An 18,747-nucleotide genomic window follows, 5' to 3' on the forward strand; every position below is an offset into this window, starting at 1 on the left:
GTTTCCGGGGCGTTATAGTTAGCTGGACTTTTCACTCGTACAAAACCATTGAAATTCCCCCATTATAGTTAGTTCAGCTAACTATAACTCGCGCACCCGCAATGCACTGCTGATGAAGTCACATATTACATCACTCATGACATGGTCAGTGAAATCACTCATGACATATACTATATCTAGTTTTCATTTTCAATCGTGCTCTCAGGACTATGTTGTATATAACACTGCGTCCTCCTACCCTTTTCACGGGCATTACATTTTGCGATGGGGGGTGGAGGGTCAGGGGGTGTTTCTGCCAAGTGAGCCCGGAGTCACAGTCACAAACGTCCTCTTCTTCCTGAATAAAAGTGAGATTATGCTGCATACTTGTTCATATTTTAAGTAGTTCGCACAGACACACATTTTAAAACCAATAAAGGTCCTAATACCCATCTTCGCTGAACAATTAGCTTGCTGCCCCATCCACCTCCTCCCTATCCTCTGTTGTCTGAATCCATGGACCAGCCTCCTCCCTCCTGCCATGCATGGTCTGATGTGCTGCCACTGCCCTCCATTTAGCATGATGTGCCAGTCCACTCCTCCTGCCCTCCCTTGCCCAATTCTATGGCCCATCATTGACCTCCTGCTTAGCCTCTGTGCTTAGCTTGCTGCCCCTATTCTCCTTCCCCCTGCCCTCCGATGTCTTTTTGCATGTCCCTGCTCCATCCTTTTTGTCCACCATGCTCCATGGACCTGCCACTCCTATCTACTCTGAGTGTTCTGTTGAGCTGCCACTCCCCTCCCACCTGCCTAGCATTGTCAGATACTGTAACCTGTGCCTGCCACCTCCACCCTGCCTGTCCACATGCCATGCCTCTATCCCCTTCCTCCTGTCCTCCATGGTCCATTTTACTGCCACACCCTTCTGCCCTCCCTGGTCTGTTGTGCTGCAACTGCTCCTCCTGCCTGCCCCGCGCGGTCTGTTGTGAGGCCCCTTCCCCTGAACTCTCTTGTCTGTGCCCAGGTCCTGGCCCGCACTTCTATCCTCCATTGTCCTTTGTGCATGCCCCTGCACCCTCCTTCTTGCCCATCTTAGCCATTGTGCTGCCACTAACCTTCCCACTTGCCATGCATGGTCTTCTGTGCTACCATGGCCCCTCCCACCTTCCCTGTGTGGTCAGCTAGCTGCCCCTGACCCCCTCCCACCTTCCCTCCATGGTCTGTGTGTATGCCATCATAGTCTCATTGTTGCTCTCCATGGTGTGTCTTGTTTCTAGTGCCCATCCTGCCTGACCTCCATGGTCATCTTGCTGCTCCTGCCCTGCCCCCTTGCCCCCAACCCTCTGTTTCCATGTGCAGACCCCTATTCCCTCCCTCCTGGCTTGTCTGTTCCATTGTAATGCCCCTGATCCGTCCCTCCTGCCCTTTATGGTCTGTTATGCTGCAGCTTTCTCTCCTGTCTGTCCATTATGGTAAACAACTGGGGTATTGATTTTCCCCTTTGAGTTACATTGAAAAAGAGGAGATTGTAGACAGGAGACAGATCAAATAAAGCCCATTTGAGCTTAAAAACATTGGACGTTTCCTGGCTGAAACGGGTCTGTTGGCATGTATGGTTGTACTACCACTGCCTCTTCCTTCTGCCCACAATGGTCTATTATATTGCCACAGCCTCTCTTGCCAGTCCTGTATTGTTGGTTTGTTGCCCCTGCCCCCCTTTCCACTGCCCTCCATAGTCTGTTGTGCTGCCACTGCCCTTCCTGCCTGCCCAGTGTGGTCAAATTGTTGCCTCTGCACTCTCCTACCTACCTTCAACTTTCAGAGTCCGTGCCCCTGGCGTCTGCCTCTCAACAGCATCCCAATGAACAACTAGATTGCTAACATTCTATATTTATTACAAAAGTGTGGAACGCCTGATGTCATCTTGATGTAATCAAAACTGTAATACCTAGAGCATTTCCTTTAGAAATTACAAATATGACAGGGTCTTATTTGCATCAAAATTATGGTTAGTGCTCTAAAAAACTAAAATGAGGACATATTTTCTGAGTTTTCAAATAGCGACAAAGAACTTTTAAATTATTTGTAATCTTTATGTTTTTTTATCCAGTTGACCACTTGATTAAATGTTGCACCTAGGGGAGAGGATGTGGTGTTACTTCCAGAGCTGCAGACTTTGCAACTGGGGAACCAGGTTGGAGTTTCTGCTTCAGCTCAACATTCTGTGATTCTGGTCAAATCACTTAATCTCCCCATGTCTACAACCAAAATGAATTTGATCTTGTGTGATGTAACCAATGCTCATGTAAAGCACTCCAATAGCTGACAAGTCTGCACTATATAAAACTGCAAATACACAAAAAATAAGTGTTTTGCACACTTCTGTCATTGGGCTACATGTGGGCTACATCTGGGTGATATTTGCGCTGCATTTGGGCTCTTTTGTCTCTGGTGGCCATCTTGGGAGATTTATTTGCTATGAAGTTTCCTAATTTCCTCATTTACTGCAGTCTCCTCAGTAGGAAATGCTTTTAGTTTTTTACTTTGATTACATCAAGAAGGTATTCAGATATGTCACACATTTGCCATAAATTCTGAATGTTAGCACTCTAGTTGCTCATTAGATCACAGTAGTAAAGCTGCTGCTCACCACGGAAGTCTGCTGCTGGTATTAAAAGTGCATGTTTCAGTCTGCATGTCAGAATTTTTTTATGAAATAGAAGAGGATTTGAGAAGTTATTCAAAATGTGCCCTAATTTTTCTTTCTTCAGCACTAATCATAATTTCTATGGCAAAATTAACCCCATCATTGTGTTCCTTTTTAAATTAAATGTTTTAAGTGTTACCAGTTTATTCCAATCAAGATGGCTTCAGGTGTGCCATACTTTTGTCATAAGTAAGACAGTAAGCGCTCTAGTTGTTCTTAAGAACACTCTGGGACATTCTGTCATTGGGCTATACTTGGGCTACATCTGGGTGATATTTGGGCTACATTTGGGCTCTTTTGTCTCTGGTGGCCATCTTGGGAGATTTATTTGTTATGAAGTTTCCTAATTTCCTAATTTACTGCAGTCTCCTCAGTAGTAAATACTTTCAGTTTTTTATTTTGGTTCCATCAAGAAGGCATTCAGATGTGTCACACATTTGCCAATAATTCTGAATGTTAGCACACTAGTTGCTCATTAGATCACTGTAGTAAAGCTACTGCTCACCAGGGAAGTCTGCTGCTGGTATTCAAAGTGCAAGTTTCAGTCTGCATGTCAGAATTTTTTTATGAAATAGAAGAGGATTTGAGAAGTCAAAATGTGCCCTAATTTTTCTTTCTGCAGCACTAATCATAATTTCTATGGCAAAATGAGCCCCCTCATTTTGTTCCTTTGTAAATTAAATGTTTTAAGTGTTACCACTTTATTCCAATCAAGATGGCTTCAGGTGTGCAATACGTTTGTCATAAGTAGGTCTGTTAGCGCTCTAGTTGTTCTTTAGAACACTCTGGGAAGCTGCAGTAGAACACAAAGGAATCAACTGACAGTCTCTGCCCTTGTTGGATGTACATGTTTTACTGAGAATGTCAGACTTCATTCTCACATGACTGAGAAAGATAATGTGAATTTACAGAAAATATGCTCTCAGTTTAGCTTATAGATCACCTTCCAAACCTCTGTGGGAAAAGCATGAGAAAATAGTTTTCTCTCAAACATGATTAATGATATCACAGCAGGAGGCTTTTTCACATGGTAAAATCACCTTAGAACACACCACAATTCCTAAAATGAGTATTGTACCATCAACAAATGATTTATAATGTAACTAAAGTCTTAAAACCTTCTATTAACTGCAATGCTTTTTAATGAGGTGCTGTCATGTATATTGGTCCCAAGATGGCTGCCAACACTTCTTGGATGAAGTACTGACAGCCAATCAGATCTCACGATGAGATGTGTGGTTAGTCTCCGCCCAGATATATCTATCTTTTTAACTCTCATTTTCTCAGGAACTACTGAACGGATTTACACCATTTAAGAAAAAGGCATGAGTTTGAACTGAGGACTACCTCTTTGCCAAATTTGGTGTAATTCCGTTCAGCAGTTCGGGCTGTAGCTGCGTCAACAGGTCCTATGGGAAAATGCATGGGGAAAACGCGTTTTGGGACCCCCCTTTTTTCTCGGCCCCCGCTTGACGAATCACTGTGAAATTTTCAGGATAGGAGCGGACCGGAGCTGGCCAAAACTTTGTAAAATTTCACGAAGATTCGTCAATCGGCGCCAACGTTATTCCAAATAGAATGTTGCGGATTTCCTATGGAAATTCGGTCCTAACTATAACTACCTACTGGCGACTGCCAGTAGGTAATATATATTCATTGAAAAAACCATAGGTTTCAGACATGTTATAGTTAGTTGGACATTTCACTCGTACAAAACCATAGAAATTCCCCTGTTATAGTTATTTCAGCTAACTATAACTCACGCACCCGCAATGCACTGCTGATGACGTCACATATTACATCATTCATGACATGGTCAGTGACATCACTGATGACATTTCAAATGACATCACTGATGACATCATCCAGTGACTGTGTGTTTCTGTAAAGTTTAAATTTGTTTTATATATATGCCAAGCTGTATTGAAGAATGAGTGGGTGTATAAGTGTCTCTAGAAAGGATTTAGAAGGTACGTGACTGACTGTATAAATGAGTGATTACATGTGTCTTACTGAATGCATGGGTTAGTGACTAAACTGTGTGAATGTCTGTATCAGTCTGTCTGTTGTTGTGTAACCTGCTGCATGGGTTGCTCAGTAGCTACATAAGTGTCTCTGTGGGTTATTGATTAGCTGCCTGAGTATTTGTATGGGAGAGTGAGTGAGTGTGTGGGTGGGTGAGAGGTGTCTGACTCTGTGCATAGATGTGTGAGTGGTTGATTCACTGGGTGTATGGGTTCAAAAGTGCATGTGGAAACAGCTGTATGGGTGGGTGAGTGTGTGTTTGAGTCTGTTGGTAAATGAATGGCTGTCTCAATTGTACATGAGCAAGTAACTACATATGTAAAATACAGTGTATGTGAGAGTTGAAGTATATAAATGACTATACATGAGAGTCAGTGATTGTGAGAGTGGCTGTATGGATGAGTGTGTACTTGTATCAGTGATTACATAAGAGACTGAATATGCGTTAGTTTCTGTATAAATACGTAAGGTGGTGTGTGTATAACTGTATAGGTGAGTAAATGGGTGTGTGATTGATTCTTTGCAAGACTGATTAGGTGTGTGAATAACCCCATGGGTGTGTGGCAGTGTATGAGTGTCTGTATAGATGTATGAGTGCATATGATAGTGTTGTATTCATGAGTGACTGCATGTATGAGGGACTGTATGGGTGAATGAGTGGATGTGCTTTTTCAGAGAATTTCAACGTTTTTTTAAATGCCATGACCTGCCACACATGCAGAGGCTCATGGAGGACATGCTGTGGATGGAGGCGTAAAGGATGGCACCCACCGCTGAACATGAAATGTAGCTGGGATCTACCATGCCCTTCAGATCCTCATCATGTCATTGCTGCCACAAGACATGGCGCAGATGAATGCTGCTGCCCCCACACCCTTCAAATCTCTGCCCCCTGGTGTGTTAGTGCCTCACAGTGCAGCAGGCATATCCACTGCACCCTCTGAAGTGTCAGTGGCACACAGTGCGGAAGACAGTCCATCACCGTCCACTCATGTGTCAGTGGCACACAGTCCCGCAGCTGGTACAGTAAAACCCACAGGTGGGGCAGTGCACACATACGAGGACGTGCATGGGTTTGAGATCAGAAGAAGGCACTACCATTCATTTCCGCCACCTGGCCTGTTTCTCCCTGGTGCCACACATGGCCCCACGACCTTCCATTGTCCCACGTTACACTCGGATGGACTCATGGCCTGCCATATCCTCTTCAATAACCAATGACACGGTGACCTCACTGGGGACTGTACCCTTCCAGTTTTGCGGTACCTGTCATCCCCGGATGGACTCTGGTGCGCCCTCCACAAGCCCATATTGTGAAGTGTGCTTGTCCTGCCCCTCTACCGCTCCAGCTGCTCAACTCCACTGGACGTGCAATAAACATCCAGTGATGCACTGCTGTGTTATGTCTTACCTAATTTACGTATGAATATGTGGAAGAATGTAGAGACAGTGATTCACCTTACATCAATGATGCTCATCTAATGGGATGCCAGTCCCAATATGCTACATAGCCTATTGTGTTTCTGGTGCCGTAAACACTACAATGGAGACACACGCATTAGTCACTTCCTTGTCCGGACATGTACTAAACCACGCCCAGAGCCCCAGAGTCATTGTGGCTATCCCTGCCCTGTTCCATTGTACGCCACGCCGATTACGTTCCAACGTTGGCCCCACATAGCTACCTGTCGCAGGCGAACTCGCTGTTGGTGTGCAGGTCAGTGGTCTAGTTGTCAACATGTCACGGCCACTCCCTGACGGCAGGTTTGCACACACATCACACCCGTCCGGCACATGCGTCACAAGCCATGTGACCACGCAAATATAATGGATCGACAACGTCACATCCTTTATTGCCGGTGGTGACTGGATGGTACAAAAGGGGGTGGCGATGGACGGAGCATCAGAACCAATCAACACTCACACCCAGTCAACCGATCTGGGTTTGATCCATCGCCGTTCTTTAGCCCACTCTGCCACCCCAGTTCAGACATGGCCATATGCAAATCAGTCTGACCCTGTGCCTCATGGGAACAGTCCAGCCCGAACTGCCAAGCCATGCCTTCCCTGGACCGGAAACAAGTTTCCTAGGACCGCTTTCTGGCATTTCAGCTGTCTTCAGCCAGGCTTGCTTGAATCCAGTGGCAAAGTGACCAAGGGACTCACGTCTGAGCATACCCTGCCAACTTTTGGCGAACAAAGCGGTACAAAAGGGGGTGGCGATGGACGGAGCATCAGAACCAATCAACACTCACACCCAGTCAACAGATCTGGGTTTGATCCATCGCCGTTCTTTAGCCCACTCTGCCACCCCAGTTCAGACATGGCAATATGCAAATCAGTCTGACCCTGTGCCTCATGGGAACAGTCCAGCCCGAACTGCCAAGCCATGCCTTCCCCGGACCGGAAACAAGCTTCCTAGGACCGGTTTCTGGCATTTCAGCCGTCTTCAGCCAGGCTTGCTTGAATCCAGTGGCAAAGTGACCAAGGGACTCACGTCTGAGCATACCCTGCCAACTTATGGTGAACAAAGCGGTACAAAAGGGGGTGGCGATGGACGGAGCATCAGAACCAATCAACACTCACACCCAGTCAACAGATCTGGGTTTGATGCATCGTCGTTCTTTAGCCCACTCTGCCACCCCAGTTCAGACATGGCCATATGCAAATCAGTCTGACCCTGTGCCTCATGGGAACAGTCCAGCCCGAACTGCCAAGCCATGCCTTCCCTGGACCGGAAACAAGCTTCCTAGGACCGGTTTCTGGCATTTCAGCCGTCTTCAGCCAGGCTTGCTTGAATCCAGTGGCAAAGTGACCAAGGGACTCACGTCTGAGCATACCCTGCCAACTTATGGCGAACAAAGCGGTACAAAAGGGGGTGGCGATGGACAGAGCATCAGAACCAATCAACACTCACACCCAGTCAACAGATCTGGGTTTGATCCATCGCCGTTCTTTAGCCCACTCTGCCACCCCAGTTCAGACATGGCTATATGCAAATCAGTCTGACCCTGTGCCTCATGGGAATGGCTGGATGGCGGACGCTCCACGGGTCTGAATCATAAAGAGTCCATGAAAAGTTGCGCAGAGGGTTAGTCACACCCTGAGCTGTATGGCCGTCACGGGCCTACCACCATGTGGCGCGGACTTGAGTTGCACAGGGTTAGTGCCACCCGAAGATGATGTGGCCGTCAGGAGCCTACCACCATGTGGCGCGGACTTGAGTTGCACAAGGTTAGTCGCACCCTAAGTTGTATGGCTGTCAGCGGCCTACCACCACATGGCGCTGACTTGAGTTGCACAGGGTTAGCGGCACCAGAAGCTGATGTGGTCTCCGCCATTGATGACTCAGGACTCAGCGACATGTGTCGAATCTGCTGGGCCGTGGAGCGGGTCCACATAATGTGCACCAAGCCATGGTGGCGGGACCAGGCCCTGCAGCTTTCACAGGCATGTGGAGTGCCCACTGGTAGACACCCCGGTGGCAGCAGGTAATTATTTGGTCATGGATGCGCAGGGGCGGCGGTGTCTCTCTCTTTCTCTCTCTCTCACTTCCCTCTCTTCCCTCTCTCTCTCACTCTCTTCCTTCCTTTCTTCTATCTCTCTCACTCTCTCTCCCTTCTCCCTTTCTCACTCCCTTCCTTTCCTTCCCTCTCTTTTTCTCTCTGGCTTTTTTTTCCTTCCCTCTTTCTCTGTGTCTCACTCCTTTGATATGCGCATTACACACGTCCTTATTTTGTGCTTTATTTTCCAGGCTGTGTCGTCTACATTGATGGACCCGACAGGAGTCTTCCGCCTTGTTGTTTTGTGTTGAGTTTGTTAAATTTCAATAAAGTTTTTGGTTGTTACTTAAGTGCTGTGTGACTCTTTCTCGTTCTTATTACTGTTATTTGATGGTGTCCACCATGGTGTTAAATTTTGTGGCAGTTATTGCGGGAATAATGGTGATGTCTGCATTTTGCACCAGCTTCTGAATGTGTGTTAGATTTATCTCAACTTTAGTTGCATTCATTAAAGTGCTGATAATGAGATGCAGAGTAGGCGTTCCTGTGCAAAAACACACAAGGTGCACCTTTGCGATTTATTCTAAATACTAAAATCCTGTATTGAATTGCACTGTGGTAGTGGGTGCATTTACAGTGTACTCACAAAATCAATGAAGAAATCTCATTGTATTTATATTGATTGGGAATAGTGGGTCAGGTGCTGGATCTTGACAGTCTACACTGCCCAGTTTGTTTATTTTTCTGTACACGAAAAAACCACATTATAACTTTCACAACGAAAGGCAAAAACTGAGATGTGAAACAAATTCCAGCGATAAGCCGCGTTAGCACCAGGGATTTTACACCTGCTTTCTGCTGGTGTTAAGCAGGACGACTACCTGCAGCATGAAAGGGAACACAGCCAAGAGCCACACCGGAACACCCACAGGTGCCACAGAGTCAATGAGCATGATACACGGATACCCATGAGGGCCACAACACTCATCGCAACAACCCCAGGACCGCCAACGCCCCCCGAACCCGCATCTGAGCAAGTGTGTCCATGTGGTCATTATGTTAGCATGATGGGCACGGGCCCTGCAACATCACAGTGTGCTGTCTTCCGCGGACGTTACCATGTCACCTCAGTGTTGGCAGTGAGCCTGGACATGTAGCTACGCATGCATCCCCCTGCATGCACAAGCGGCGTCTGCACAGGAACGGAGTGTCTCAGACATGTCCATGTGCAGGTAGTGCGGTAAGTGTGTCTCTGTGTTCTGCTGTGGCCACCACAAGGGCCGCAGCAGTCAATATTGTAAAGTGGCATGCACCACCTCCAAAGGGCAATGTCACGGTGTGGTTGGAATGCCGCAGGACATGCGCGAATAGGCATTACAATGATGTGCCGTAAGAGTGCACGGGATACAACAGCGCAGCACACAAAAATGTGGGGGCTCGTGGGAGGGAGGAGCAGCTGTTTGGCAACATAACATACATTGAACCTGCCCATGTGCCACGTGCTGGTGTTGCAGGGATTCTGCTTATGCGCAGAACTATGCGCAGGAACCCAGGCCCTCAGTGAATTGCGGTGTACCAAAAACTCACCTCAGAACCCAGAACCCCTTATCCGGCCAGCATCAGTGTCCCATTCGTTATCCGAGGTTTAGCTCGGCGGTCCCAATGTATAGACAACCCAGAACAAGCGACTTAGTATATTGCTCAGGAATGGTGGGAATCAGAAATACCTTTTCGTAATTATTCTCGTACCAGTCCACAACAGAATAAACAGAGACACGGTAAAAGTTTAAAGAGTTTATTTTATAAACCTCGTGTCCTAAGATGCAGCAGTTTGGCTAACATTAGCAGACAAACGATTAAAATCAAAACCATCAGCATAGTTGCAATACCATAGAAAATGAAAGGAGTAATCATTCTAAAATGACAGTGGATCTAAGCCACCTTCCTTTCTCTAACACACTAATAGTATTATTAGACTAATAAAAGGTCTCTAGGCTTGAATGGGGAACCCCATACCGTAAAGATCAGCTCAGAGAGTTCACATCACAGGATCAGCTATGCTCTGCTCCTAGGAACGCTCTTCTTCCGAATGTGTTGAAAACATGTAACACTGCAATATTAAAAGCACTCGACTTTCAGGTATTTGCAGCTGCGTGCGTGTTATGGCTAAACTAGTGGGCCGATCAACCTGAACTCAACAACATGCACCGTCTAGCGACCCAGACTGTTTCTTTTACACTGTGTACAGACCAAGGTCGCTATTCACTGTTTGGGATGTTAACAACAGACAGTTCTCATGTGAAGCAAAGTCGAGTAAGCATTTCTCAATTTAAGAACATGTGAGTACAGTGTCGTGTGTAAAAGCAGCAAAAGCGGCAAGATGGCTTTCTAACATCTAACGCGGTTATGCTAACTTAGCATTGTACATGTGTAGATAACGATCTTCACTACACTGGGCATCTCATCCATGATGACCAGGGTCGCAGACATCCCACAGCACCCACGACCAGCCTCTGTACACTTCCTATATGAATGCAGCTGGAGAAGTTACTGTAGGGATGAAAGGTTCTTTGGCTGAGCTATCTTGCGCTAGCACATCTACTGCTCCGAGAAGGAACTTGCAAGTGGCCAGCCCCCCCCGACAGATAGGATAATATTTGCATCCGTCTCCCACACTACGCACTGCCCGATTTGAGAACAACGAGTACACATCCCACACTCAAAAGTCCTTCATCGTAGTTAACGTGCATGAAATGGCCTTCACACGTACTCCCACCACACCCCTGCCCTGCACCCACTGCACACAGACCCGGCTCATTGCACCAAGATGTGCCATTTCATCCACAAGACTGGCACACGGCAAGCCAGTGCAGCTACAAGCAGAGCCACTGACGCAATGGCAGGTCATCCCGAATATATGGTCGACTTTTCACGTCCACCTATACCTTGCACGTCTGCTGTATGTCCTGAGTGCACTGCCTTTGGCAGTGCTGCGGATCACTTACTAGCTGAGCTTCCGCATTGCGGACATCACCTGCGTTCAACCTGTGTTGAAATGTCGCACGTGCATATCCAAGTGGTGCATGGACGTGTGCCTCTCCAACATGTGGGTAGCTGACATGGATTACGACGGGTGTGTGCGCTCCCTATTGACCCACGACCAGGAGTGCCATAGTGATGCCCATTTATGGCATGCATGGATTTTTGGCATGCATGTTGGGAACTGAACCTGGGAGATTGCACGTGTCGTAGTATGCAGTGAGCAAATTGACCCACTTCCCGATTCTGCTTTGGTGCACATTGGGTACAGTGGTTGGAGTCAGCACATGTGCCCCGGTCAGCTGATGGATTACGTCGACGACATGTCAAATATTGTGGCCAACCATCACTCATTAGAGATAATGGCTTATGCAGCTGCACTCGCGTTCATAGACGAGTGACAAGGTACCTGCAACCACGACTTGATGTGCCACATTGCACGTGTCCTGCCACATCATTGCACGGTGTGCATCTGGTCACATGTCCCAAGACGACAGTGGACATGGCTGCATTGTCATCGACTCATGTCCGAGACGCGGACAACCAACGCTGCTTGACACTGACATGTGTTGGTGATGGACTACCCCAAGGTGAACATGGACGTTTTCCTATGTTCCTTATTCAGGCATGCTGCTGCATTTGTCTGCATATCGTAGTACTACTCTTGGCCGTACTGACACACACTTTTTTTAATAAAGTTTCCACATTTTCACTTGTCTCCACATGTGTTGTGTCTTCATTTGTATGCCAATGTGTGTGTCACGGACTCTCTGGCCGCCTACCATACGTGAATTGCTACCCCATCCGGACTGTGGGTTTGTACTTATGCGTTCTCATGTGCCTGCTTCGTACTGACGCTTTTGCATGTTTATCTGCCACAGGCAAGTGCATTTGTGTCCTGTGTTCAATTGTGCGAATGTTTGTGTTTGGACAACATTGTGTTGGATGTTGGTGTGCTCTGCTTCCTATTTGTGTGTGTTGCATTGTGTGTGAGATGTCCCTTCATTTGAGGTTTTGTTCACCCTTCTCCCTTTCAGGCAGTGTGGTTTTCACTTCTGTGCTTGTTCAGTGGTGTGATGTTGGCGGGTTGTGAGACTTGTGCTCCTTGTTGGTGTGTTTCATTTTGGCCATGGTTTGTCTGTAGTTGTTCTATACTTAATTGTGCATGTGTGCCATTGTGCCCATCTCCCCTCGTCCCCCCACTACCTGCTTGTTTCTCTTCCTGGTGCTGTTGTGTCTGTAATTGTGTTGCTCCACTCATAAATACATGTAAAGAACAAATTAGAATAGGTCCAGATAGTGTGATAAAAGGTTCCTTCCTCCCCACAACCCCGCAAGCAGAAGGGGTGTATTGCTCTGCCCATTTATGTAGTAAGCACCTGGTGTAATATGAGCGATGCAAAATGCGAAGCTGCACCAGCCGCAGCCGCGAAGGCATACCCGCCTCGCGCGGCGAGGCCAGTGCCTCACGCCATTCCGGGTCATCGAAGTCGCCGATATCAACGGCCCACTTCTCCCGCAAGGGCCCCATGGGGTCCGGCATGTTGTTGATAAGTTTGCGGTACGTGAAGGACGTAGCCTTCTTTGGCATGTACTCCGTCAACAGCCTGTCCTCCAATGGGGATGCCTCCGGAACCTCCGCCCCAGGGGCCAGCTGCGCGACCAGGGCATGTTTAATCTGAAGATATCTGAACCACTCCGAAGGAGCCAGCTCATATTGCTGTTGCAAGAGTGCAAACTGGACGACCGCCCCCTTTTGCCACATATCTCCTAGCACCGAGATCCCGATATTGTCCCAAGCATCGAAGCCCTTGCTATCCCTCAGTCGTCCCAGCTGCTTGGCATCCCAGAGAGGTGTAAGTCGCGTCAGGACCCCCCGCCACCCCAGCCAGACACAGTCTGCCTCAGAGGGCCGATCAACTTCGGGGCTAGTCTAGCATCATATAAGGGCGACAGCATACCCCTCTCGCCCAGTATATCTCTGTCCGCTTTGAATGCCGGGTCAGACTGTGGCGCATGGAGCCACTGGTTAACCACCTTCAGCTGCGCCGCCCAGTAGTAGAGCTGGATATCCGGGAGCGCAATTCCTCCATCGTACCACCCGCGAACTAATTTAGACTGGGCAATTCGCGCCGGTTTGCTGCCCCAGAGTACGCTGGAGACCTGCGCCGCTATCGCGCGGAAATAGGCCGGGTATGGTGTGTTTTCCAGCACGTATAGGAATCTCGGCAGCACCATCATCTTGAAGAGCGCCGCTTTCCCCAACAGGGTCAGTGGCAGCGCTCCCCAATGATGCACAACCCGCCTGAGGCGGTCCATCAAGGGGCACAGATTGTGCCTGAAAAATTCCATCTGATCCAACGTAATGTGCTCCCCTAGATACTTGAACGACTCCCCCGCCACCTGGAGTGGACATCCCACCGGCAGCCGTGGAGGAGGGCCACGGAGCACGAAGAGGACCGACTTCGACCAATTCATCTTATAGCCGGACGCTCTGCCAAAGATCTCTCAGATGTTAAGTAACGTCAAGATAGAACGCCCAGGGGAAGACAGATACAGCAACATGTCGTCCGCATACAGGGAGATGCGATCCTCCCAGTCGGCAGACCATCGCAGACCCCGCATCATGGGCTCCCATCGGATCCAAGCCGCCAGCGACTCAAGCACCAGGGCGAAGAGCAGTGGCGATAAAGGACAGCCCTGACGCGTGCCACGCGTCAGGGGGAAGTCCTCCGACATATGTCCGTTGGCCGTGACATGGGCCAGTGGCTTAGTGTATAGGAGTCGGACACAGGCACAGAATTTGGGCCCGAAGCCCAGATGCAGCAATACCGCAAAGAGAAAGAGCCATTCAACCATGTCGAATGCCATTCTTGCGTCAAGAGAGAGAAGCACAGCCGGTTCCTGCAAGCGCTCCACCCGGGCCAGCACACCGTGCATGTGCCTCAGGTTGTGGGAAGTACCTCTGCCGGGCATAAAGCCCGACTGATCCGGATGCACAATGTCAGAAAAGTGCGGCGTCAGCCTGGTGGCCAGTAGCTTCGCAAGGATCTTGGCCTCCGCGTTAAGCAGCGATATGGGACGGTAGGAGGTACACTGATCTGCCGGCTTACCCGGTTTTGGAATCACCACGATGGTGGCCGTACGCTGATCCACAGGGAGCTCTCCCTCTTGCAGGCTATGCGCAAACATTTTTAATAAGTGTGGGGCAAGCGTCTCGGATAGCCTCTGATATAGCTCAACCGGAATGCCGTGGGGCCCCAGAGCCTTACCGGGCCGCAACGCACCTATTGCAGCCTGGAGCTCCTCCACCGTGAGCTCAGCCTCAAGGGTCTCCCGCGCCTCAGGGGAAAGTTGGGGCATCCGCAGGTCCCTGACGTACGTTAGTGCCTCCTCCACCGTCATGGAGGAAGCGGAGGAGTAGACCCCCCGAAAGTGTTCCGCCAGGGTGCTCACTATTACGCCTGGGTCAGACGTCCTCTGCCCCTCCTCAGTGCAAAGTAGCACAATCCACCTGGCACCACTGTACCGCCTGTCCAGCCACGCCAGCAGCCTACCCGTTTTATCGCCCACATCATAAACTGTGTGCCTTGAGGCCTCCAGGCGTTGTCTGGCACGCTCCGCTAGATGCTCCTTATATTTCATCTGTACCAAGCGCAGGGCGCGTGCGGCCGCGAGTGATGGATCATGGGCCTGGCGAACCTCCGCTGCCTGGAGCTCGAGCTCAAGCGACTGCAGCTCAGAAAGTTGTTCGCGCTTATGCTCTGCAACGGAGGCCATTGCCTGCCCCCGCACGACCATTTTGTATGCCTCCCAGAGGACAGTGGGGGAGTCGACCGAGGCGGTGTTTTCCTGGAAGTACAGGGCCGTCGCCTTCGCTATAGGTTTGCGAACCTGGGGGAGCCCTATGCAGCTGGGACGCATCGGGTAGATGCGGCGACGCATCTGGAGATAGCTAGTGTAGTGCAATAGTATCAAGGAATGGTCAGATATTTCTCTGGGTTGTATTTCTACACTTTCGATATTTTGGAGACAACCGGACGAACCCAGAAAGTAGTCAATGCGGGTGAGACTGTTGTGTACCCCGGAGTGGTATGTGAAGTGTTGCGCCGCCGGATTATGCAACCGCCAAAGGTCTGTTAATCCGATAGCCTCTGTAAAACTCGCAAGGCTCGTCACTCCCCCGCCCCTCGCCCGTGGTGGACACCGGTCAGTGAGGTCATTCATAACAGCGTTAAAGTCGCCACCCAATAACACCTCCTCTCCGGTAGTGTAAGCAGAAATTCACTAAGCGCCTGGAATGCCGTAACATGTAGCGCAGGTGGAACGTAGACAGACACGATGTTTATGGGCCGCCCCTCCCATTGAGTGTGTGCGGCAGCAAAGCGCCCCGAGCCCTCAGTGTGTACGCTAACTACTATCAAATAGGACTTCCGGCACAGCATTATGCCCACCCCCCGAGACCCGGAGGTGAATTCAGAATGCGCCAACATCTTGTATCCCCACCTGTCCATCGCCTTACTAACGTTGCCAGTAAGGTGAGTCTCCTGGAGTAAGACTACCGCCGGGGCGCACCTCTTAATGCTCTGCAGGACCAGCCCCCGTTTGATTTTGTCCCCTAGTCCCCGCACATTCCACGTGAGTATAGAGAGGGGCCGCACCTGGGTCAAAGCGGTCTCAGGTGGTAGTTCGTGCAGCAAGTCGGACATTACGGTGGTTGAGACAAATTGGGGACCTCATTTTAATGAAATGCGGGAACTCGCGACCCCAGCGCCAATTGCGGCCAAAATGTTTTTTGATTAAAAATGCTTTTTTTGGCCCTGGGGGTCCTTTTGGGACCCCCTCAGCACGCCTAGGGGGTCAGGGTGTTTCTACACTGCCCCCTTCTCTTGTTTTATATATTTTTTTCTCTGTTTTCTGGAGACTCGCTTTTACCGAGTCGCAAGATGGCTGCCAACACTTCCTGGTTTGGAGTGTTGGCAACCAATCACAGTGAAACTCGTGTATGGCACTTAGGCTCCGCCCAGATATTGAAACTTTTATTTTTGTAATTTCTCAGCAACTACTGAACGGATTTACACCATTTAAAAAAAAGTTGCTTTCTGACACACACACTACCTTTGTGCCAAATTTGGGGTAATTGCGTTCAGTAGATTCAGCTGTAGCCTTGCACAAAGTTTCCTATGGGAAATTGATTGTTCTACTCTTATTTTTTGAATTTCTCAAAAACTACTGAACGGATTTACACCATTTAAAGAAAAAGGTCACTTTCTAAACTAAGCTCTACCTTGCTGCCAAATTTGGGGTAATTCCATTCAGCAGTTCGGGCTGTAGCTCGGCGCAACATTTACGATGGAAATTAACATAGGGAAAACACATTTTGGGACCTCACTTTTTTCTCAGCCCCCGCTTGACTAATCACCCCCAAACTTTTAGGATAGGAGCTGACCTGGATAGACTATTTTGGGGAGAATTTCACAAAGATTCATCAAATGACGCCAAAGTTATTAGCAAATCAAAAAATGCTTTTCCTATGGAAACTAGGTTCTAACTATAACTAGGTAATATATATATATTTACATACACAGTTAGCGGCATATTTACAAGAACTGACACAGCAGCGCATCAGATTTCTTGCACCTGCCGCAAATGTCCTAACGGCGCCATGAATGCGCTGTATTTACAATTACAATACAGTGCTCCATGGCTCAAGGATTCACAGATGTGTCTGAAATTCAGATGCAGCATTTGGCGCTAAAGTAATGCATTGCAGAGGTTGGCCGCATGACTGACACAACTCCAGCAATGCATCAGAATAGAGGCAAGTCCCATGTTAAAAGCCCTTGGTCAATCCTTACGCCTGGTTTGAGAAGGCGTAGGGATTTTGAAAAAGTCAAGTCATAGAGTGACGCAGTAAAATGTTGAACATTTTCACTACATCAACTCTACATGGCTTTTAATGTGGGAATGCCTACCCTGCATACATTATACCTGGTGCAGGTATAATGGGACGCAGGTCTCTACAAGCTGATGCGTCAGTTTGTAAATATGGAGCAATGTTGAGCATTATTTGCGTCACCACTGCGTCAAAAACAATTACGCTGTGGTAGAGCTAGCTCTTTGTAAATATGCCCTTTGTTCTGAACATATGTGAATGAATGCTATAACTCGAGTGTGACCCACAAGCATTAAAGTCCTGACTTAAGATAGGTTTCTATTAGTTTTTGCATCTTAACTCACACAATTTTGGACTACTACACTCCATATTCTCTTTTTTCTTAACCCCTGCAGATTATCAGTTAGGAACTATGAAGTGACAGATATAACAATGTGAAACATATGATGAGGAATATTTCTTGGGAAGAAATTATAGAAGTGATTTTAAAGACATTCTCAATTGGAAAACTAATCTAGGTGATACATGCAAAACTTTCACAAAGTATAGTGCAACACAAGGCTTTATTAAAACAAGTCTGATGTTACCTCTTCCATCCTGAACCTTCTGTACTTTCTGTACTTGTTTTGTGACATTTTCAACTTCATTCTTATATGGAAATTCACTTTCACTCGCACCTTTGAAAAGATATGTGAAGAGAATTCAGTGAGTCAATTTATTTATACTCGAGCATTGCAAACATTGCATATATTGTATTGTCTGCTTCTCTTTCAACCTCCCCATATCTCATTCTATTATCTTTCTCTCTACTTCACTCACTTCTCCTTACCTCTCTTTCTCGTTATTACTGTCTTACACCCATCCAATCACTCTAACAGTATTCTCTCTACCTCACGCCTGCCTTCCTCAACACTCTATAAATACATTACACCACCCTATCTTCTCTCTACCCATCACCTCATCTCTCTCTCTATACTGCACTGTATGAAGATCTAGAACTCTTCCTCTCTACTTTCTCTTTCTCCAACTCAACTGTCTCCAGCACCTCTCTCTCAGATCCTGACTTCTTTGTAACCCTCTCCCATGCTGTGTCTATACCCAATCGACTTTGCCGCTTTCTTAGCATCATTTCACTTTACTTCACCTCTCTCTCCTCTGTCTGTCTTTCTCTGTTTACCTCACCTCTGTAAAGCCTCTTACCATTTGCTACCTTACCATTCCCTATGGCACACATCTCTCATTACCTTGTCTGACTCCCCCACCTCCCTCCCTCTACTTCGCCTCTCAATTTACCTCACCATTTCTTTGCTACATCATCCCTCTCCCACCCCCTCTTTCTTTCTATCATGTTTCCAGCTATGTCCCCAGACTCATTAACTAACTCCTCTCTCACTATCTTTCTCTGTCTCTATCTCTTTCTTTACTATAACATACTCTCTCAATTTTCCCCTCCTTCATAACACTGAATAGATGGCCTGCCCAGAACAATATTCTCTGGCTTCCAGTGCCCTGGGGTCATGGAGGCAATCACTCTGTTGAAGACCATGTCAGAGTGAGATCACAAGGAATGAAATGGAAAAGTTGTGAAAGAGGTCTGG

The 18,747-nt window shown here is 47.9% G+C and overlaps 1 protein-coding gene across 1 annotated transcript in view; it reads right to left on the reverse strand.

Annotated features, from left to right (window-relative positions):
* The window catches only part of LOC146855440 (uncharacterized), an 896,684-nt gene extending 878,301 nt beyond the window's left edge, over positions 1-18,383 (reverse strand). The window contains exons 1-2 of the mRNA XM_085651140.1: positions 18,365-18,383; positions 17,737-17,826 (exon numbers count right to left, since the gene is read on the reverse strand). Of these exons, the coding sequence (XP_085507266.1) occupies positions 17,737-17,826; positions 18,365-18,383 (109 nt within the window). The remainder of the gene's footprint in view (positions 1-17,736; positions 17,827-18,364) is intronic.
* Positions 18,384-18,747: the final 364 nt, after the last annotated feature.

Source organism: Triturus cristatus, chromosome 4_1 (genome assembly GCF_964204655.1).
Source record: "Triturus cristatus chromosome 4_1, aTriCri1.1, whole genome shotgun sequence".
Taxonomy (NCBI): Eukaryota; Metazoa; Chordata; class Amphibia; order Caudata; family Salamandridae; genus Triturus; species Triturus cristatus.